The 24890-nt window shown below is 39.0% G+C and overlaps 1 protein-coding gene across 2 annotated transcripts in view; it reads right to left on the reverse strand.

The window, feature by feature from the left end:
• LOC134531391 (odorant receptor 67a-like) overlaps window positions 1–24597 on the reverse strand; it is a 34564-nt gene extending 9967 nt beyond the window's left edge. Inside the window, exons 1-4 of one of the 2 annotated variants that reach the window (XM_063367093.1) lie at window positions 23673–24556; window positions 23137–23236; window positions 21030–21131; window positions 9802–9957 (exon numbers count right to left, since the gene is read on the reverse strand). In XM_063367093.1, coding sequence (XP_063223163.1) covers window positions 9802–9957; window positions 21030–21131; window positions 23137–23236; window positions 23673–24538 — 1224 coding nt within the window. In that variant the 5' untranslated portion in view covers window positions 24539–24556. Of the gene's footprint in view, window positions 1–9801; window positions 9958–21029; window positions 21132–23136; window positions 23237–23672 lie in introns of both variants that reach the window. The other variant, XM_063367092.1, reaches the window with a different exon arrangement.
• Between the last annotated feature and the right edge of the window lie 293 nt (window positions 24598–24890).

Raw genomic sequence — 24890 nt, forward strand, 5'->3', positions numbered from 1 at the left:
TAATTCATATTACAAAGAAGGGCACATTATGTAATAGTTGGAAAATTCACCATATAAATTTATGGGATTATTAAGTAATTACGACTAGTTAAGATTGGTTATCTCGAACTAAATTGTATAGCCTATTTGTTTAGCAAAAAAAATCATAGAAAATGTATCTTATTCATATAGTCAATTTCCAATACAGTGTATTGGTTAATAACTTATAACATTAGCGCAATTTTCTTTAGCAGTGTAACGAAGTGTGGTGGTTTGCCATGCATATTGTATTTATATGTGAATTTTTAATTAGTCAAATGATATGCCAGTGAAAAGTCTTCAATCTGACAGCGTTTTTTAATGCTTGTCAGAATTCTAGTCAGTCCGTCAAACCGAGCCTCTATTGTGACGTTGAGACGTAAAACCACCTACCTGTCTACATCAAACAGTACTTGATTTGAACAGCAATGACAAAGAATGGTATTAGATGGCATGTACTTTCTCTTCCTTGACAACCATACCCCCCCCCCCCCCCCAATAGCAGCTAATGCGCTCTAACACTATTACATTTTTCGTCAAATTGCTTCGAATCCGATGTATAAAAGAACATTTAATGGCATGTGTGTCTCACACAAAAGTTCTGCACTTCTTTGATGTAAGTGGATCAGCAAACACTTTCAATCGAATGTTTAAATTTGAAACCTGCTCCACAAATTCTTTGATTTTGATCACCATACAAAAAAAACTCACGTCATCTGCATAATCACTATATTCTAAATGCTAAAGAAAATAAATTTTAGCTTCGTACTATTCGAATTTATAATTAACTTGGAAATTTGTTGTTGTACTCTAAAATAGTAATTAAATTATTCTAAATGTGTTATTGATAATTCATTTTATATAAGTATATCGAACGAATTTAAATGAAAAATAAAATTCGCACTTCTAATTATTTACAAACTTAGCTGTGATCAAGGAGTTATTGTAATAATATTGTTTTACCTTACATCTTTAGTGTTTCTTTTTCAGATAATGTGATTGTACATTTATCACCTTAAAATATTTACATTATTTAAAGAACTACTGATACAGTTGAAATTTTTACTGTGCTGTGGTGGACAAAATAGTAGAAAGGCTGTGTCCTTTACTAATAATGCAATGACCCAAGAATCCTTTCATTTCAAGACTGCGTTATGGGAGAAACTAGCCGTGAATGGATATACGAATTCTTTAGATGCTTACACAACATGGTGCATCAACAAATTAATACTTTTCTGGTAGTCAATTGATTGCTGTAACTAATTATTCAAGCAATATTTTCAGGCAATTTTAAATTTTCACAGGATCTACTAACTCATTTGACAACCATACATAAACATAAAAGGGTATATACAGCCGTTTGTTGGCTAAGCATCAGACATAGTTTCATCTTTACTAAAAAGATAGCGCCATATAAACCCCTTAAATGCCACAGAGATGCATGAAAGGACGCAAGACGACTCGTCCTTTGACGAATGCCGCATAAGTGATTCTGTATGGATTTTTGAAAATATTGGAAAGGTAAACAAAATGCTTGCATCATTAACGATGCACTTTTCAATAATCCCGTTGATTAAAGCTCGAAAATAGCATAACACTACTGTGTTATGCCGGGTTAATGGAATACGCAAGAAAAAAAGGCTGTATCCGAATACCTAGGGATGCGTCCTTTAAGTTCACGTCCCTACATCACTAAACAAATGCACCCACAATTTAAAGGATGCATTCTAAAGGATGTACGATATCCGAATTGCTTTACAGCTAGCACTACCGGTTGGTTTGTCATTGTAATAATGTGGATTGGCCTTTTATATTCATGACATCTAAAGGTGGGCAAGTAAAACGTAAATGAACATTCAAAATTGTAAACAATTTCGGATGATTTCAATTATCATTGGGAATTGAAATATGGAAGAAAATTTGAATCGGGGACTTGTTGTTCCTACAAATCAAATTAATTTACTGTTTATGTGAATTATGTAAACATATACTTATTGCATAAGTATTTATAAATACCATAGTTACATTTTACGTGTTTATCTTCAAGTTCAAAATCCATTTTGATTAACTATCTCGTATCACACTCTCGTTTTTAAAGGGTTATGTTCACAATAACAAAGCTAAGGGATGTATGGACGTATCAGTGGATGTGAGAGTCGCGTCCCTTAAAATCTCGAACTAGTGGACGCATGAGAGGATGCATCGACATCCCTTGTGAGAGTTCGGATACAACTCAAAGATGTCCGCGTCCATTACGATGCACTATCTATGGATCCCTTAGCTAAGGGATCCATTAGGCCACTATTCGGATACAGCTTAAGACACAAAAAGTCCAATATTAACGTTTCCAAATGCCCGATTATAAACCATGCTCGGCACAAAAACGCAATGCAAATATGGACCACTTTTCAACGTCTTGCATTTCGGTTCGTGTTTTCCTCTTCCATATTTCAAGTGAAGTGTTCCGAAACGTTTTAAAGACGCAGACGTTACGTGCATAATGTGTAACGCAACTACGTTGTTTTTGTTATAAACATCGCGTTTATCACTGGTTAATCTTTCACACAGTGAAAGAATATAATACGTTTAAATCAAATCATTGACAAATTAATATGTTTTCATGACAAATTACCAAATGAAGCCCAGAGGAGAAATTTCTTACTACTGTTTTATAATTTAAAGTTTGAGGTGGGTGACATTTTGCGTCTTTCGTGCTTTATAAATGACCATGATAGTCTTGCGATGGTTACATGTTGCGTTTTTCTGTTCCTTGCGCAGTTCATAAACCAGGTCTAAGTGTCATTTAACCTTTTCAGTCTCACTTTGTTAGTTACTAATATATTATATATAAATAAAATATTTTATTTGGACTACACTAGTAATTATGTTAAACTATAATTATAAAATGAGTATTGTTAAAATGTATCAATATAAAAAATAGAGCTTGTGTAACTCAGTACACGTGATAGAACTGAAACCTTCTTTGGTATATTCAAACCTCGATTCGCAAGTATATCGTAAGGGGGTAAAATGGGAAAGAGAAATAGAGAAAGAAGGCAATTTTATATTAAATAAAGCTGTGCTTGTTACTGTTTCTTCAAGCAATCCTACCATTTGGAACACGCAAAATTTCTGAAAGAATTATGAAATTCATAACAGGTAGCGCTATCTACGCGGGAAATGCAGGGACTGTCTCAACAGCGCTCTCTACGCTGCTGGTTGAACAAGGAGGAACGCGAGCGCGCTGGTAGCAAATATAAAATTCACAGCTGACTGTAAACGCTACCTATAAATATTTTTAAACATACTTTCTGTCTTATTCTTTCGTTCATCTACCTCCCTCTTTTTTTTTGAAGAATGGGGGAATAAAAATCGCAAAAAGAAGAGAACGAAATCGAACCCAGTAACGTATAGTGCTCTCATTACATATATTTGGCCAAGTACTTATTATCTGCCATAGCGTCAGAGACGTTTCACAAAAAAATGTTTCACGAAAATATTTCATTAAAATTCGGCCTTGAAATCGTACTCTCATCACGACCAAAGAGGTTTCACTTCTAAACTAACCACGGAGTGTGATGTTGAGCACGCATAGAGCCGCACGTTCAAAGCGAGATGAGCTCCGCGCGAGAGCGACGAGCAGACTGAAAGGGCTGAGGCCCGATGCACACCTCGACCATCAAAACACGAAGTGGCGTATCTGTAAAATGCCAACTTTTCAGGAGAGCAAAAATAAGAAAAGCACCTATGTTTGAAGTGCTATACCGCACAATCCCAAACTAGAAAACCCTTCATTTAATTTTTTATATATATTTAAGATGTCTGACTTGGGTTACCTATAATTACTTTATTTATTACAAATTTATATTTTAAGATTTATAATAAAATATAAAAAATGTTGTAGTTACGCCACTTCGTGTTTTGTTGTTTTCATTCATTGCAGAGTTACGCCGCGAAATAAAACATTTAAATAATGAAAAATGTTCAAGTTTTATTACTTATAACAATACAAATCGTTTGTTAGTACAAACACTAAAGGTTATTAGGAAAGTATATCATATTAGCAGTAAATAACTCAATCACTCAGCATTAATTATTGGGCCTTCTTCACACAGTGTATTATTAAAAAAAATTTTTAATCGAGTAGCTTCACATAATATGTTATGGTTTTAAAAAAGTAGAGGTTTGAAAACTGCTTACATAAAAATTTTTACTATAGTGAAACTAACATGTATACATTGAAAAATCTACACTCTTAAACAAAAATTTCTAAACAACAAAAACTAGGCAAAATAATTATTATCAGAACTACAATATCCACTTAGTGATACTCAACTTTGTTGGTTTCATAAAATAAAAAATTTGTTTTAAAAAAAAGTAAAATAAAATAACCTGATGTCAATTTCAATAAAAACAGTACTGTTTAGCTTTAAAAACCATACAAAATGATAAAAAAACTTATCTTAACTAAATAATATTGATTGATAAAATATCAATAACAAAGAAGAAACACTAATAACGATATTCAAGTTTCATCTCTTCTAGACAACAATCTTTGAAAAGTTAATTAGGTAAGGACCTGTAATAGTTCTGAAACTCTGCAGCCCTTACAACGGGAGTAGGTCCTTCGCAAAGTGATATCAGATCCTTGAACTTTTCTTTTGTTATAGCCTGCGGTAGAACGTTGAGACGATCTAGGGGCATCTTCAGGTTCTTGTCAGCATCACGTTTTAAAGTAAATGACCTGTACGTTTCATCAAGATGGCTGTTCTTGAAAAAAACTGTTGTAGGATGGTCTTTCTTAAAAGCATACTCTACCATGTTAGGCCAATTTATGGGTTGTCCTTTTTCGTTATCCTCTCGAATGGTGAGAATGCGCAGTTCTTTGGAGAGTCTTTTAAAGTCCAAAAAGTCCCTTGTTTCCATTTGATGGACTATGTAAGGATGCGCCCTTCTGGCGAGTTTAATTATTGGTACCAGCTGGGAAGGAACAAACAGATCGCCTGCTTGATTTATGGCATGGCCAATCGCACTGTGAGCAGCATCACCTTCATTTTGACCATGGTAAGGTTCAAAAAATCTCAAACTAATTTCAGAAATGTTAGAGCTATTGAACAAAAAGTAAAGGAACATTGCAGGCAGAATACTATTTTTGTTCTGGCCAGAACAGCCATCAGCAAACAAAGTCACTTTTTTGCCTACGTTGTTTTTATCATGCTCCTTAAGCATGAGGAATATGCAAGAAGCAATTTCAGATGAACCTCTTTTACTTATTGACTCATTCCAAGTAAAACAATGACAGTCCTTGGTTCCCAAGTCGTATATTGTAAAGTTGTACACTGATAAGCGTCTTTTATAAAATACGGCGCTCTCGTTGGTTTTCGGCAAGAAGATTACTTGCTGAAGGTCAAATACTAAACAAACATTAGTTTTGTTTTCAATTGCTGCTGCTTTACACCTTTCCTTTATTGCTCTAACTTTTGTTTTTTCCGCAATGTGTTGGTCATACCTCTGTTTAATTCTGTCCTTTGTGTCTCCATCGCCTGTCTTGTAAGTCATACAGAGAGTACACATATCTTTTTTACGATGATGAAAACTTAAATTTAAACTTCTAAAAATAAGTCTGTATAACCCGATGCTGCCCTTGTTGGCGTTGGGATCTTCACTTTGGTAAAGGTTAAACATTTTTTTAATATTCAAATCATCATGTAGAAATTCTCTGGTTGTATTAGCCCTGCAGTAATGCGCTTCTACTCTTGGAAATCTGTTGATGTGATCGGTCATTCGCTTACGAATATCTGCATCTCTAGCTGCTAGGGTTTCCTGTCTTCCTCCACACTTTTCTGGTTCTAAAACACCTGTCTCTGCTACTTTTCCAACAGCTGTTCTTGCTGTTCGTTCACTAATACTAAGAGTATTAAGAAAAAACTTTTTGCACACTGCTTCTTTTTCATTTTTTAATGTTAAAAAATACTGTTTTGACTGTGCTCTACGACTGTCGCCAACTGTAGTTTTGCGTTTTGTTGCCCCTGACACTATGTGTCTTGCAATGAACTCTCGTTGTAATTGAAGACTACCCATAGCATAGTACGACTTGAAAATATTTTGTCTGTCTTCATCTGTAAATTTACTACAAGACTTCTTGGTTTTCTCACAGAATCTACCAATGCAACGGTCTTTAATTTCTCTTGGAGCAACTAAATTGTAAGACTTTTCTTGTGTATAGCCGTGACCAGTGTTTCTCCTTTGTTTTCTTTCTTTCTGTCTATTTATTTTGTACCGTTTTTCTAAGGGAAATTCTCGTGCAGACCCTTCTGTAACAAAATCTTCTGGCTCTCTTGGCTCTTCGATGAGCGTTTCCAATTTTTCTAAATTATCTGTATGGTTTTTGCACTCATCACTTTCCTCAAAATGTCTAAAGCATAGTAACTCAAGACATCTCACACAAGCTGCAAAAATCTCTAAGTTACAACCGTTGGAAGTACATGTAGAATGCATGGGATCTGTATTATCAATATTATTCTTTTCTGCAAACTTAGGTTGGGGTTTCTTCTTTTTCTTATTTGGAGATTTAGCAATGAATCTTTCATCGCTGCTATCAGTTAAAACAATATGGTCACATTCATTTTTTGACCAGTGGGATTTGCAAACAAGCAATCCACAACAACATGTTTGAACACCTACTAGTTTACATTTTTTTAATTCGCACAGTTCTGTAAAATCTGGATCCGCGTCGCTGTCATCGGGTTCACTACCAAAACAATTTAAGTCTACATTAGAGGCTATATCTGTATTTCCAAATGAAGTGTTGGGGTTGTGATCAGCTTCGGTATCTCTGTTATTGCTCTTAAGGCGGGAAAGAGGCACAAATTCGGCCAATGCCTGTTCGTCTTCATCAGACATGCTATCTGAATCACTGTTTTCTAACAATATTATTGTTCCAAAATAAAATGTTTTATTGTAAAGCATTTTAACTTTGGAGCCTTTTTTAAAAGCATTGCCCTTATCAACTGGAATTAAATCAGTTAATCTCACCACGTTCCGGGTGCCGTCAGTCCACTTCACTAAAGCGTCCATCTTCTTTTAGTCCACTTCTTACTTGCATGCAAACTCCAGCGTCGATCTGTAAGATACAATAAGTAATGTATTATAAATATACAAAATTAAACTTGCAATGTATGTTGTAACGTCCACTTCAAAATAGCCTAGAGTTAATTTTACCTGCAGTAATAATTCACTAATAAACAGTTTATCAAACAATGCATTTAAAGGTGAACATAAGTGTTCTTGATGTACAAATTATATGCAGACTAATTTATTAACCCTTAACCACAGACATGAGGTCCCCGGGACCACACAGCGTTCTGACGCCCTCTGCCATCAGTAACCAGTAACCTCGTGGACACATGATCTTCAGTACCTTCCTACCATTCAGTCTTCTCTCTGCCGCCGGAGCGATAAGTGGTTATCTGACACCTGACTTCACGTCTGTGTTAGTGTCAGCATTATTTGCAGCGTGGGACCTCACGCCTGTATATACGCACAAAAGTTTCACGTCTGTGGTTAAGGGTTAGTTATGGTTGTAGGCCTAATAAGTAATATTTTAACAAAATGCTTACCTGGGCTCTACATCTAAAGCATGTGTTGTGATGGACAGACGAGCAGATAGTGGTGCAGATCAGTATATAGATAGTGCGGTATTGCGGTATCAGTCTTCCTTCCGGTGTTTTCCCTCTATTCCCATCTTTGTGCAACAAAACAATTAGGTTGCATTTTCCGACCGCCCCACATGTAGTTACGCCACTTCGTGTAAAACGAGAAATAGTCAACAATTTTTTTTTTCGGAAAACACGAACAGGCGTAAGTTAACTTAAGTCAGTACGTGTTTTGCTGAATAGTCTCCAAAACACTTACGACGAAATGAAAAAGCATTATATCTTCAAAACCATTGGGAATTAAGTTACGCCACTTCGTGACATGATAGACCACGTAAAGATATGTCTGTAGCCAGTATATCTCAACATCGGCATTTTTGCAGTTACGCCACTTCGTGTTTTGATGGTCGACCTGAGAGGCGACAGGCGGAGGCGGGAAACACGCCGCTTCGACGCCTCTTCCACGTAAACAAATGACTCGATCTACCTTCACATAGGCGATGAGGATTGCATCAGCTTGGAGAAGCTGCCTGTCCAGCGCCTCTCGAATATTGTGTTATTCGTTTTTGCCAGTGGTGGATCCAGATGTTCACCTCGGAAGGGGCACTCTAGGATTTCAGAATAGCCAGAGAAAAAATGTCCTAAAATTACTAAATTTGTATTTAATCTACTCACACTACACATAACATCCAACCACCAGTTTTTATGATTATACAAGCAATTCATTAATTATATTATAATATTTTATTGGTTTCAGAAACAATAATTTTTGTCGGCAATATTAATGTAGCAGACAACTGTTTTTTTTTGGGGGGGGTCGCTTGCCCCTGATGGCCCCCCCCCCCCATCCTTGGATCCGCCACTGCGTTTTTCTGTGTTAAAATTGTGATAATACGTGACGACCCAGAATATAATATTTCCAGCTCCCTTCATTACATCAAACATTCCATTCTTCCTATTATTTAGCCACAAAAGGGTGAAACCCAATACTTTCTCTGAAAAAGATCGGGAACGTCCTCATCACTTTCATCGCCGTCAGGTCGCCGCATGTCGAGTGACCAGCACATGAGCAAACGCCTGCAGATGTGGACCACCATGCTTCCGCCTCTCCAACGCCCCTCGTGTGTGAATCCGACCAGCCCGTGCGTCCAGTGGCGTAGCAAGCGGGTGGCAGGGATGGTCCCCGCCAGGGGCGCCGTGGCAGGGGGGGGGGGCGCTGCCACGACGGTTTCGCGTTACTGACCCCCTCCCCCCTCTATTAATCCAAGAGGGGGCGCAATTTTCAATTCTGGCCAATGGCGTCTACGGCGGGTGGTGTGACAGAATAGATTTTGGGCGTTCATATTTCTCATTAATGTCTGGGTCATAATTTCCTAATGTAGAAATATGTGGATTTAAACAATTTGCGCATTTATCGTAAAACGTTTGTGTACTTAGATCTGATGTAGAAGTCTTGTAAGGTTTCCGACTTCGTTTCACGATGCCTGGCCTGCCACAGCACAATACACTGAGGCGTCTGTAACTGCCCGAATACATTTGTTTTGTACTCGTTGTAGCTTTATTAAGTGTGATTTCGCAGCAGTTGCCCATACTGGGGCCAATGGCGCCAGCTTTGAATATATATACTGTATAGAAGTCGCGAGTGGATGGGATTTACTCTACGTTTTTCAGGAGCGTATGATGAGCAGCTTGGGAACTTCACCGCTGCAGTGCGCTGCCGTAACGCCCTGTATAGTCTTAGTTGTTATTTACACGTTAGAGCGCAGCACTGTCGCCCGCTGTCATTCCCCGCACCACCCATCCATCATTCACTGCAGCTCAAGGTCGTTCAGCGGGAGGGGGAAGGGGTGTTTGAAGAGTTCGACACTTGTCCGCTAGGGACCACCACAAGTCGAGGCCCTAGAGATGGTGGCGATTGCGGCGGTGAATTAACCAACTACCTCAAAACCGTATTAGAAATGTTAACCTGGGCTGGCGACTTCTATACAGTATATATATTCAAAGGCGCCCGTCACCTTAGCTACGTCACTGCGTGCGTCGTCACGTCTGCGCCTCGCCTGCGCCTGTCGCCTCTCGGGTGTGGACCGGGCCTTGAGGAAGCGTCAGGGAGAAGGCGTGCTGGTGTTACCGCGGAGAAGGTGCCGAGCGACATGTCCCCGAAGCGGCCGGTCTTCATGACGACTGGACGCTGCGCGCGGCACGCGACGAGCAGCAGGCTGCGCTTGTCGCCAGCCGTCAGGCCGGGCCAGTCGCAGCAGCACGCAGCGTCCGCCACGGAGGCGCTCTGCAGCAAGGGGAGTAGGGATGCGAACAACACATCGATGTTTTCAAAATCATCGATGTATCGTTCATGGAACATCGATGTTAACATCTCATAAGTAGAGACCTGCAAAATTCGCGGAATAATTCGGTGATAGGCTAGAATTCAAACACATATACCTCTTAGATAATTTTTATATTGACTTACTGTTAATCTGGACGAATCTCAACCAGTTATAAACCCTTAACCAAAGAAGGATCGAATCACAGACAAACCAGCTGAGACGACTTACAAGTCGACAGCCAATGAACTTGCGTTATTTGCCCGAGTGTGCAGGGGTATGTGCAGTCTATCCTGAAGGCCATCGAAACCGCGAATTTTGCAGGTCTCTATACTCATAAGTGATGTATGTATGGTGGTGGAAAAAGTGCATGAATAATAAACAAATAATAACTGTTGACTCCAGAAAAATGATTATGTACAAAAGAGTATGTAGTAAACTACATTTCTATATACTATACAAACAAATGGCCGCCATCTTCTTACGTGAACAAACTGTCCACAGTGCTCAGGGCTTATGCTCTATCTGTAACTTTCTCTAAGCTCTGAATCGTCCCAGGTCCACCGCTCGCTCGTGCAACTTCGTGCAACTTCGTGCTATTTTGTGCACGCGCGTTAGAAGTTATACCTACTTGGCGTGATTAAAAAATCTAACTTAAATTTTTCATGCTAATAATTAATGTAAATAAAATAATAAAATAACAGGAGACACGTTATAAATACTGCATTTAAAGGTAGAAAAAATACAATAAAATTATAAAAAAAATTAAAATTAATGCTCAGTAATCAATATTAACGTAACCACAAGTATATACTTAATTATTTAACTTAGTAAACGGTTTGAAATAAATTTTAATCATTATATAAAATCAATAAATATGCTGAGTGTTTATTCTAATTTATTTATTTTAATTATTTATTTAAAAAATAATGTAGTGATTAATAATTCAAATAAATTATGCTTGCGGGAACATAACCCCATTTATATAAATACAATTCAAAAAGTCGATGAACAGAATTTTTATAACAAGTATTCACAATTTATTATTTGGACCAGTTTGCAATATCTTTTGGAGCGTTGCTCCACCTCGAGCTGGAGTTTGTGTCATTTTAAGCAGAGCATTTTTTCTGCTGTTCTATTTAGACACCTACTCTAGGGGCCAACGTGGGTATTGGTTTGTATTTAAATTGAGATATCTGCCACTATTTAAATTATGCTATTATACTATACTGCTGCTAAACTTCTTCGGTGTGTTCTTACTGCTGGTGCCAGTACCATTAATAGTACTCGTTTATTTATATATAGACCCTTTTGTTGTGTGTGTGTTGTCGGGACGATATACACTGGCTGTCACTATTTTTCAAAATATATATAGACATATATATATGTGTCAATGGTACTGTTATGCTCTTGTACTCTGACCATTAGAAACATGCAAAAAAATTGTTATTTATCATAAAACCCACACTCTTGGACACAGGCAGCTAGGTAACATGTATCAACACATAGGGATAGAATTCAGGTTTTTATTGATAATAAAAATTGCTATTCATCAGGGACAACTAACCTAGGTGTAGAGATAAAAATCAATATTGATATAATTAGATAAAAATCACAGAAAAACAATCCTAACGATACTGAACATGACTCGTGGATATGCGCTTATGTAAATTAAACATCAGGAAAATACGTAGCACACATGAATCGTTCACAAAAGTTCGTTAGTGTAAGTTCAGAAAATAAATCAAATGATGTTTTTACGGACGCATTCTTACATAACAGAAAATGTTTGAAATCATAGCACAATTAATAATTAGTATGATTACTATTTATGTTTATATTTGGGTTCGTATTTGCCTTGGCTTAACTCAGTTTATATGGTAGAGACACGAAACTTGTACTCCCATTAAACCTCTGGGTATCACAAAATAAAATAATAATTTAAATCTTGGAAATAACAATTCATGACGTAGTTCAGGATAATTGACACCTTTTACGTGAAAACTAATCAGTTTGTAGTCAAATCGAAGTGATTCACGAAGAAATTACATACAGCAGGGTATGTCTATGGGCGATACAAAATGCAAGATCTTTACTTACAGATTTTCACTCCTAATAACATATCCGTCAGAATATGCCCTTATAAACTTACATATTATTTATTTATACGTCGTTTAAGCTCATCCTGAGTGTCGGATGGCATAATCTAGCTACCTATATTTCAAATTTAAAATAGGCCTCGCGCCTTTGCGTCGGCATCAGACGCCTTCATACAACCATTCTTATTAATTAAGACGTTCTAGACGCCTCACATCTAAAACACGGCCTCTCATTGGCCGAAACCAAAATCGGTTAGCGTAATTTACAATATAAATACTGTAAATAACACTTATTAATACAATTGAAAACACAAAAATGCGGTAAATTTAAAACGAAAATTTCCAACAATGAAAACTTCTTTAAGTAATACCCCGAATAAAATCATCGTTTATTCGTTAAGTTCATTAGTCCTTAGAGGGGTATACTCAATTGGCTGTCCATATAAGTCCATTTCAGGTCATAGAGCATAGCTCTCGTAGATATACATAATTAATAAAAAATATATTTAAATAACTTTTGCGGGCGAACAATATATAAATTAAATAATAAAATTTCATAATAATAATAACAGTCAATATAATAAGTTTTTATAAATAATAATATCATTAAAATAAGTCATAACTTTCTGTGCATTATGAAAATAGTAACAGCACAGAATTGCCGCCCTTGTCAATCATATTGAACTGCAATCGTTGACCTGTTCAAAACAGTACAATGTGATTGGCAGTTTACCGTCTGTCTCGCACTGTGTACAATGAATAGCCTTGTCGCCTAGCGGCGCGCGCACCACACATAAAAAATACTTGGGAGCGACTGAGTTTCTTCTTCTCCTCCTTTTTTTTTTTTCTATCGTCCTTTCGACCGTTACACCAGACAATTCGCGCAATTTTAATCACTTTGCATCGTGTCGTCGCCGCTAGCAGACCTGCGCTCGAATGGTCCACGGGTTTTCCCGCGCAAAATCTTCTCTGCTGGACCTGCTACAGCTCTCCGACGACGTCTACTCCCTTGAGCCGCTCCTGTTGAGAGGGACGTGGGAGGACATACTTACTGTAAGTAGCAATCTCATATGGCTGTAACGGGTGTATGTACATGTGAGTCAACAATGTGACGTTCTCCAGGACACGTCACGGCAGTGGATCAACGTCCACCCGCGGTGCAAACGACATCCCCGGCGGCGGCTGAGGAGGCATCGGGACAGCGCCCGACCTCAAAGCGGCCAACACCAACACCTGCTCCACACCTCACGTCGGCGGGATTGGCGTGTGGCGGCTCGCAGTACCGGACACCACGGCTCCTGGCTCCGCGGCGGACTGCGGCTGCAGCTGCCGCCCTACCCCACGAACACGTGAGAGGCGGCGTCGGGACGTCTGCGGTGCTGCTCGTGTCGGCGGAACCGCCACTTCTCACAAGGACGCACTCGTCGGGTCCCGTCACTGATAGGTACACAGCCGTTGCGAACCGTATTGTGTACATTTTAACTAACAAGTATCCCGGTCATTAAACAGTCTTAAAACTCTTCACTCATGTGTGAATCGTGCACTTGTAACGCACGAATGTCGGCAGGCTAAGACATCTTCTGTGCTTAACGTAGCCTATCCACAAGCCAGTTCAGTATAAACTAAATCTATTAAAACAAATAGTAACTAATGGGATCAAATAACATCAGATATTAAATAATAAGTATAGTAACTTAGGCTAAACATTCAATAACTTTCAAAGTGAAATTGTTACATCTTAACAATAGGTATCATTAGCTAGATAACATTCAAGCATAACTAACTAAACTGATTTTCATGTTAATGAAATGGTTTGTTTACATCATTGTTAAGCATCCTTATGCCTTCAGGTTGTACCTGTTTTATTCTATGTACAATTTCATTATGTATCTCGTACATTTCCATACGCATCATCTCACAATCTTTCATAACTTCATAATATCAACAATTGATAAAATTAATAATTCTCATTAACATCTCATATCATATCCATAAAATCATATTTACAATATCACTTCAAGGAACATTTCATATATTACATAATTAAAAGCATTTGTTTATGTTAGCAAACAAATCAACAATAGTTTTGATTTCGTTTAAGTACACGCATCATGTGTAACTTGTGCTTGGAAAGGGAACGCACAGTGTTTCCTTCTCTTTTATCTCTCTTTTATCGCAGCTTACCGCTCGGCGAAGGCGGCCTTTCTTTTTCTTTCTTTTATTTTACTCGAGTGTCTGGTGAACTTTTATTTCTACCACTTCTCGCAAGGTAGTATTTTTTTTTCTTTCTGTAATCAGCTGGGTTCTCATATAACGCAAACAGCTGTTTGGAAAGTGTATAGCAGTTTCCCTCTCATCTCAACCATTAGTTTCGTTTTCAGGTATCCGATGCGGGCTTCGCAGGATCCTGACTGTGTATTCATATCATTCAGAAATTTCTCTGATAGGAATTGTTTCTTGTTAAAATCACTTGAGATTCATGATCTCGATGCAAAGGATAATTCTATCCTGACAAAGCTATGTGAAACAAAAAAAAATGCTTTCATGATAGCTTGCAAATTTTTTTTTTTCTGGCTGGCTCAATTTTGCAGTAACTTAGTACTTGTTTATAATACAGCCTGCTGACATTTACTGCAACAGTGTACTAAGTCCGCGACATAGTTGTTAGACATTGAGTTTTTCAGGTCTTCGTTTGACATCATATTCGCCTACTCGACGATTACAAACATAAACAAACAAAATCTCAAGTTCCACGTTGAATGAAATTAAAATCTTTTGTATAGTTTTTTTTTTTTTTTCACAATAAATGACACAGTCGTTCGTATATATCTTGTTATCATTTCATAAATATCATTATTTAAAATAACCAAATCAAATTAATTTAAAGAAATAGCTTTCTAATACTGAGTTGATTTGTATGCGAAAGGAATGCATACTTTTCTACTCTGCATTCAGGGCAGAATGCAACCCTATGAGATCATTTGCAAAGCCCTACTTCAATCATAGAATTCGTGTAAAACAAGAGTATTAAATTTGCAAAAAAAAAGATAATTATTTTTTTTCCATCTTCTTCTCCAGCAGTGTTTAATAACAAAAAAAAAAATCTCGGCGATTCTTAATAAATTCAGTGGTGTGTTGTGCTTCGGAAAAATTGGAGTAACCACATCAGTAATTCAAGGTAACCTTATTATTATTATGCTAGTAGTTGCAAAGTGTTCATGTGCTTCTTAGATGCTTTGTAGAACAGTGCTCACCCATGTTTACACAGCGAGGCCATACTTCTCTCACACAAGTTAGTCGACGACACACAAGCTTGACATTTCTTTTTGCTAGTTAGTATGATAGTACTTACAGATAGGCGCATCTCATTACATAGATTCAGGTATTACTGTTAGTGAACTTATACTCACACGAAGAATAACGCAGACCAACTGACAAACAATATTATACACATAATACACTATTAAATTCGAAGATTCATTACATCTGTGTGGGTGGCATTTCACTTCACCTCACTACAGGCAATAATAAGCGGGAATTGCACTTCCGCATCGACGCGACGATAATGTACCAAGCGGGTATCACACTTCCGCTACACATTAGGTACCTGTCAGTGGTTGCAATACGCCTCACATGGCGTATCAAATTACACAGTAACCATTTAATACCTTTCACATTTATACTGGTCAGGTCCTGGCTCTGACCTAGACATTCCGATTGCGCTCAGCTGTTATAGTACCTATACTCGTACTATATAGGTGTTTCACTAGCTTGTGTCGAACTTGTTCACTGGGACACAGGTTTCTTGTAGGCTCTCAACTGCGAAATATTATACCGGCCTACTGGTCGGCCTGTAGATGGTTCTTCCAGAGCATAACAGTTCTCTTGAACTATGTCAGTTATGACATATGGTCCGTCGAAAAGCAAAAATAATTTCCTGGTGACATTCTCCCATGCCTTGCTGACAGGAGATGTTTTCTTGAGCACAAGGTCGCCGATATTAAATTTAGACAATTTGGATGCTGGTTTCCTTCTTCTTCGTACATCAGCTTCTGCTGTGAGCTTCATTCTTACGAATGCTTCCACTTCTTCTCCTGTGGGTAGTCTTGTCCTTTCGGGCTCCTTGTCACAGTGGGGTATAAATTCAGGGTTGATCATACAGAGATCCTTAATAGTTTAACGTGCCAGTGTTGACACGTCCACCTGGAGCTGGTGATCTGGCTCCTTCTTGATGATTCCACTGTCGGTTCCCTGCTGCTTCAGACACAGCAGCTTTAAATTCTGCTGCCACCTGATTTGCTGGTCCCTGGTTGTAGTACGTCGTCTGCTGAGATGTAGACGGTGCAGCAAATGGTGGTGGGAATGTTGTCATCTGTGTGTTCCGGTTGTACGAGAGGTGGCTGTTCTGGGCATGGCCGCCACTCGTCTCGTGAGTCCTGGGGGCATAGTGATATGGCGGGCGGTAGTCCTCAGGTTTGCCGTTGTAGCGGGGCTCGTCGGTACGGCGGTACTTCTTGCAGTACTCCAGCTCGTCTTCTGACGATGCTCTCCGGCGGCGGTCTGCTGACTCCCTGGGTGGCCGTGACTCTGGCGAGAAGGATCTTCGCTTGCTGTCTCGGTAGTCCCCCTGCCTCCGGCGGTGGTTTGCTTCAACATTGCTGTGGTAATTCCTGGAGTTGGACCACCACGTCTTTCTCTTGTAATAGGGGGTCTTCCTGTAGCCTGTCTGGTATTGATCGTTCCGGCTAGGTCCTCCTCCTCTTGGCTGCCAGTTCATTGTGTTCACCGCTGCCTGTCTGAGCTCCTTGGGTTTTCCCTCGCGATTCTGCCAGTAGTTGTGGACGGGCTGTTGTCGGTGGGGCTGTGGTACCCTCTCACTCTCCTCCTTGGTATTGGGTGCTCTGTCCATTTTCTCAAGTTTATCATAATTGAGAAGGCGCTCGCGGAACTCTGTCACATCACGGTACGGCAGGCCTGATAACTGCTTCTGATACTTGAGTGGGAGCTGCGTGAGGATGGCCGCGATGAATTCATCATCCGTCATGGGCTGATCCATGTAGCATGTCTTCTCAAACATTGCTGATAGATGCGCTTCCAAGGACGCGCACTTCCTTGGGTCATACTTCTCCGTGTGAAGCTGTGCACGGAGGTGACTCTGTATTCGGATGTTCCAATACTGGTTGTGGAACAGGGACTGGAACTGGGCGTAACTATGTGTTGATGCACTCAGCATCTCCCACCAGTAAAATGCCGGTCCTTTCAGGGCGCTGTTGAGACACTTCAGTATCTCTGTATCCCTCAAATGAAAGGTTGAGGTGTATTCCTCAAATCTTTTCAGAAAACGGATGGGGTTCTCTGTAGCTCTGCCAGAAAACGTGGGCATAGCTTCTGCCCAATGCTTAGCTGGATGGTGCATGAGCGTGGCCGCATCAATGTTGGATGGGCTCAATACAGGGGTTTCTCTGGGCAGATCCATTTGAACGGTAGGATGATTGTGGATGGGTAGCAGTGGAATTGTGTACATCTCACTAGGGTACGGTTGCCTGTCTACTGGGGCAGTCGGTACAGTTGACACAGGGGCTGTGTGTGACGGTACATGAGCTTGGCGGTCAGCTGACTCACTCCTGGGACTGTGGTGTAAACTAAGGTGCTCGATTCTATCTCGTAGTGTGGCAGTAGCCACCTCCATGTCCTCCAGTCTATGTTCGAGATGCTGGAGATGTCCTCGCACCTCCTCCCTAGCACTAGCTTGTCCCTGGTGTTCATTTGAGATCATTTTTCGTATGGATGTTACATGAGTCTCCAGACTGTCCACACGACTACTGTTCTGCGATACCTGCTCAGATATCTGCTGGACCTGTTCGTGTTGCTGGGCCAGCCTAACCTCAATGCTGTGTTCCAGGCTCTTTAATCCTGAGTTGGTCTGATCCCTCAGCGCTCCCAACTCAGCCGTAAGCCGCCCCATTTGAGTATTGTTCTGTTCTAATTTCGCATTTAGGGATGCATTATGCTGCTCCATTTGAGTATTACTCTGTTCAAGTTTCGCATTGTTCTGTTCTAATTTCGCATTTAGGGATGCATTATGATGCTCCATTTGAGTATTATTCTGCCGTAATAACTGCATGAGTGCTTCCAGTGTCACAGGTGATGTAGCAGTATTATCTGGCAATGGTGTGATGTTAGGGACAGTGGCCTCCCTTTCCTCCTGCTCCCCTGTTGCTGGTGACGTGGGCCGCCCTAACCTCTCAGTCACGGTGGTAGAGTGATCACTAGGCCCCTCCACACAAGTGTTCCCTGGTGAACCCCCTGCTGATGATGTCGCCGTGTCACTTCCTGAATTCCCTGTGTTATCGCAGTCTTCACACATACTGTCATGCCTACTCCTGAGCGAGTATGTGGGGTGGTTGTGTGCCATGTTATTATAATAGATTAGATACACTATGCAGGATCAAATGACAACTTGAAATAAGGTGTGACAACTCAGTGTCAACACACTCGGGCCCCACGTTTATGTGCGCCGCTTTCTATACTATACTGCTGCTAAACTTGTTGGTGTATGCTTACTGCTGGCGCCAGTACCATTAATAGTACTCGTTGATTTATAAATAGACCCTTTTGTTGTGTGTGTGTTGTCGGGACGATATACACTGGCTGTCACTATTTTTCAAAATATATATAGACATATATATATGTGTCAATGGTACTGTTATGCTCTTGTACTCTGACCATTAGAAACATGCAAAAAAATTGTTATTTATCATAAAACCCACACTCTTGGACACAGGCAGCTAGGTAACATGTATCAACACATAGGGATAGAATTCAGGTTTTTATTGATAATAAAAATTGCTATTCATCAGGGACAACTAACCTAGGTGTAGAGATAAAAATCAATATTGATATAATTAGATAAAAATCACAGAAAAACAATCCTAACGATACTGAACATGACTCGTGGATATGCGCTTATGTAAATTAAACATCAGGAAAATACGTAGCACACATGAATCGTTCACAAAAGTTCGTTAGTGTAAGTTCAGAAAATAAATCAAATGATGTTTTTACGGACGCATTCTTACATAACAGAAAATGTTTGAAATCATAGCACAATTAATAATTAGTATGATTACTATTTATGTTTATATTTGGGTTCGTATTTGCCTTGGCTTAACTCAGTTTATATGGTAGAGACACGAAACTTGTACTCCCATTTCACCTCTGGGTATCACAAAATAAAATAATAATTTAAATCTTGGAAATAACAATTCATGACGTAGTTCAGGATAATTGACACCTTTTACGTGAAAACTAATCAGTTTGTAGTCAAATCGAAGTGATTCACGATAAAATTACATACAGCAGGGTATGTCTATGGGCGATACAAAATGCAAGATCTTTACTTACAGATTTTCACTCCTAATAACATATCCGTCAGAATATGCCCTTATAAACTTACATATTATTTATTTATACGTCGTTTAAGCTCATCCTGAGTGTCGGATGGCATAATCTAGCTACCTATATTTCAAATTTAAAATAGGCCTCGCGCCTTTGCGTCGGCATCAGACGCCTTCATACAACCAAACTTATTAATTAAGACGTTCTAGACGCCTCACATCTAAAACACGGCCTCTCATTGGCCGAAACCAAAATCGGTTAGCGTAATTTACAATATAAATACTGTAAATAACACTTATTAATACAATTGAAAACACAAAAATGCGGTAAATTTAAAACGAAAATTTCCAACAATGAAAACTTCTTTAAGTAATACCCCGAATAAAATCATCGTTTATTCGTTAAGTTCATTAGTCCTTAGAGGGGTATACTCAATTGGCTGTCCATATAAGTCCATTTCAGGTCATAGAGCATAGCTCTCGTAGATATACATAATTAATAAAAAATATATTTAAATAACTTTTGCGGGCGAACAATATACAAATTAAATAATAAAATTTCATAATAATAATAACAGTCAATATAATAAGTTTTTATAAATAATAATATCATTACAATAAGTCATAACTTTCTGTGCATTATGAAAATAGTAACAGCACACTATATTATTTAGCGGTGGCATTGTGTGTGTTTATGAATTGTAAACATTTTACGCATTTTTATTTTAGTATATAATTTTTGGCTCGCGCAGTAATGTAAGGAGTATGGTAATTATGATTTAAAAGCACATATATAATTTTTATTTATGTGTAGCCGATTTTTCAATCTGTGAAAATTTCGTTGCATTGTGCACGCGCATCGTAAAAATTAACACTCGTTATTTTTTTCTTAACGCACCTGAAGAATTTAAACTTCATTTTAAAAGAATGTTAGCGATTTTTCAGTACTCCCCAGAGATGTGTAACATCTAACTTCGGTGACGCGCAAATTCGTGTGTTCTCATGTTGCAAATACACTTTTGATACGTAACTCGGGCCTCGAACACGAAATTTAACATAGAATTCTTTCAAATAATCTTAAGCGTGATAGAATATACGCCAATAATAATTGTGTTGTCAACTAAATTTATAGACGCGAATCACACTTACTTTCCGCACGCGCCGCTTGTTTTTATCTACTTAAATATTACATAAATAACAAAGTAAGCAAACATACAAGGAATTTAAGTTTAAAAAACTTAAATATCATGATAATATATTTAGAGTGAATAGAATATAAGTTCAAAATTTGTAATATATGAATACCAATCCAAACAAATTCACAATGTACTAAATTGGTAAATTTATCATAACTTACAAAAATTGATAATGTAAGTCGTAGTGTGTAGGTTATTTTATTACTGGATTTTTAATAGCTAAATATATGTCAAGAAGTAAATAGCTAGAATAAAAATTGTGTGGCCCTCCCTTGAATACGCTACCGAATAAATTGAGTCCTTTAAAATGTTTTACGAAACAACTCGTAAATACACGTCCTACCTGATAAGCCAGCTCCGATGAGAAGTAGCAGAGAGTGAACAGTCTGAACATGATGACTGTCAGGTGACTGACTTGAGTAAACAAGTCACGCAAATCTTCCATCTGAAAAAAAAAAATGTGGGAGTCATTTGTGTTTTCCTTCTCAGCTATAGCTTAACCTAAACAATTTCAGAATTTGGTTCAGTGGGACTTTAGTTAAGTCGACCAGTTAGATTCTTGCTTGGGGTCCTGAGTTCGAGTCCCGTGTTAATTCGTTATAAAATATGTCAATCAAATTAAACGATTTAATGCTAATAAAAGTCATAACAGGAGATGGTTGGCTTTTAAGTAACGATAATTACGAAAAAGTCAAATATCTACCAAATTAAATTTTTTTTAAATATGATTAGTTATTTTGACAGGTAATCTAAAGGTGTTGGGTTCGATCATCGGTCGACTTGGTGATTCTTCTTGTGGAAGATTCCCTACCTGAGCTCAGGAATAAGCTGTGCCACCTCCAAACTGCAACAGGCAATGTTTCAACACTACATAATCACCCTGTCGTGACAGCCTCGGATGCTTCGAGGCTCCCATCACTGCGCTGTTAATTAGGGCTTCTGCACTCATAAATGAGCATCAACACTTATTATCATCCAACTAAACTTAAATCATTATAAACATCTACCCTTTACTGTGGGACTCATTCAAAATCTATTCACAAATAGCCTTAACTTCAAAATATGTAATTCTCTGACGGTATGATTAAAGGTATCTCATTGTTGTGCCTAACACGCCAGCCTCTTTATTTACTGAAATCTGTAAACCATGTCGTAAGTTTGACTACTGAAATCTGTAGTCTACACTTACCTGAAGAGATCCAAGAAGATCGAAACATGGATGCTTACGACATAATTTACAGATTTCCGTAAATCAAGAGGCTGGCGTGTTAGGCACAACAATGTGATACCTTTAATAGCCTTAACGATATCGATATCGCATCACAGTACTTACCCGCTTATTCATAAGCTTCCAGAAGTAAAGAATATAAGTCAAATTTGACCTGTAACCTTTTCCCTTATTACGATTGGTAGGTTCCGACTTATTCTTTAAAACCCCAATTTTATGAAGTAAAAAAAAGTTTATTGCTTATTTTTATTACTTTACCACTATAATAGGCGTCATTTTGTGACTTATTATTTTATAATCAATATCATCGACAGTATTTGACGCTACTTAATAAAAATTTATTTAAATGGTATTCTAGTTTTTTTTTATTAGAAATGTGTCTATTACTTTACGTTGCATTGAAAGCTGCGTTAAAACTTTAAAAAGTTAAAATTGCTTTGTAAAATATTAGAGATTGAAATAAACTGATGAAATTTTAATTTTTCATAACACTTTAGATTTTATCATGTACCAGCTGAAATATATTTCTGGTAAAACTGAATAAATTTGCAGTACCAGAACTGTTTATGTAATTCTTACAAACTAGTTTATATTGGTAATAATAGTTCATGTTGCGTTCCGTTTATTCGCAATGTGGAATGAACATATTTTATAAATATTCAGGGAATATTGGTTTGACTCTAATATTAGAGAATGTTTTACTCAGTTTGCTGAATTCCTCTCATAAAATGAAAACCCCATCTATATGACTTTAGACCAAGCAAAGGATATGTTCATCGTGTCATCTCTACCCAAATAATTATGTCTTTGAAAGATGCAGGTTAAAGTTCTTAAAAGCTTCTTCAAAATGTATAGTTTCAGTCCTGCGTGAATGGCTTTAATGTCCCGAAATAAATATTGCATAATGGATCTTAATTCTGTCCTCAAACATGTTTTATAAATAAGTTTGTATTTTGACTTTTTTTAAAAAGCACATTCGTTAAGAAATTTATTTTTTAGTTTAGATTTAAGGTATTTTTATTCAAAATAAAATTTCCTTCTAAGAGTTTGCTATGAAGGTGATTATTCATTTAATTACGGAACTTTCTGTAAATAATAAGTTCATCTTCATAAAAATTATTCTAGCAAGAAAATTACCAAATATTGTAGGACTTCACAAAAAAAAGACTTTTAAGACAAAAATAATAATAAAGGAAACGCAGCAGATTTGCTTAAAACTTACCACTTGAAGCTGGTAGCAAAGCGAACAGACCAACAGTGATGCCACGAGGTAATGAGAAAATAACCATTTTCTTAGAAGATCGACCAGTTCCAGGGCATTTCTGAAATTTGAAAAACCATAAAAATCTGCTTTCATGACTACAGCAACGGTACATATAATGTCTTAGTTGGAAAAACCATAATTCACTGTGAAAAACAAATTACAATGTTTGTAGTGTGCCTGTGAGTCTTCATGAGATCATCTCTCACTAGAGACCTGCAAAATTCGCGGTTTCGATGGCCTTCAGGATAGACTGCACATACACCCCCTGTACACTCGGGCAAACAACGCAAGTTCATTGGCTGCCGACTTGTAAGTTGTCTCAGCTGGTTTGTCTGTGATTTCGATCCTTCTTTGGTTGAGGGTTTATAACTGGTTGAGATTCGTCCAGATGAACAGTAAGCCGATAGCAAAATTATCTAAGAGGTATGTGTGTTTTTTAATTCTAGCCTTATCACCGAATGAATCCGCGAATTTTGCAGGTCTCTATCTCTCACCTTAGGATTTCCTGATGATCCTGGCAGAATTTCCTTATGGTATCAGACGCTTCCTTTACAGTTCCGAGAGAAGTTTCCAACGGTTGACGACCGAGCACCCTGCTTTCCAATGCAGCGCCGTTGATAAACACGGATCCTTCGCCATCAGGCTCTGGAGCAGGCTGGTCGACTTGGGTCGTGGGATCCCCCACGTTTATTTTCCCGACATCTGCCAGGGAGATTTTCAGGACTTGGAAAGCGTGTGCGAGGTTCTTCACGAGCAGGAAGGTGAGGAGGTCCAGGGACACGAGCGTGGGGATAACCCCGCAGCCGACGACGGTCTGCGCGACGTACTCCGCGGCGAACCCCAGCCCGCCGTCGCAGTCCAACAAGGTCATCTGCTTGATCGGCAGCTCCAGCCGGGCTTCGGGGTCTCCCGACGCCCACCTCGCGACGAAGAGCGCCAGGGGCACCAGGTGGTAGCCGAACGAGGCCAGGACCACGTTGCCGAAGTACAGCACGTCCATCTTCTTCTCTTCCGCCGCTGCTCTGGCCGCGACTCGCCTCCTGCCGTCGGCCGGACCCGAGTCGCCGTCGGAGACGAAGAGCTGGATGGCCCGGATGACGTCCTGGTAGCGACGCCTCTCGGTCGTCAAGGAGACGACGCCGAAGCAGCACGGCAGGATGGTCAGTATCAGCCCGCCGCTCTCCGTGAAGGACTTCATGTCCTGGTTCCTGGTGACCAGCGCGAGCGACATCAGCACGACGTTCAGGAACACGTTGAGCGCGACGGCGCGGGCGTAGAGCCGGTAGAGCCGGGAGTCGCCGCGGGCCGGCCACAGCCCGCAGCAGCGGAGCAGCCTCGTCGTGAAGGCCATGCACTGCATGCTTATCCCCGGCGGGACCACGTCTCAGCGCCGCTCCGACACAGCCTCGACACACGGGTGCTTGCGGCGACGGAGCTCTGGGAACATGATGCCGCCTCCTCCACTTAGGTTACAAAACGCCGCGTCAAATTGCATGCTATTTACTGGACGATTTGTATGGATTGCGCGGAAAAGAAATTTGCTGCGATAATTTTTATCGACTGCGAGTCACAATAATTGTAGTTTCTTCCTGTTATTCCTTCATCTAGGGTGGAAAGAATCGATAAGTTCATATTAAAACTTCGATTAAAAAAAATTGGTTCTCTGTAAAGTCGGTTTACGGACGATAGTTTAACGTGACGTCATAACATAA

The sequence above is a fragment of the Bacillus rossius genome, chromosome 3, assembly GCF_032445375.1.
Source record: "Bacillus rossius redtenbacheri isolate Brsri chromosome 3, Brsri_v3, whole genome shotgun sequence".
In the NCBI taxonomy this organism is placed as follows: domain Eukaryota; kingdom Metazoa; phylum Arthropoda; class Insecta; order Phasmatodea; family Bacillidae; genus Bacillus; species Bacillus rossius.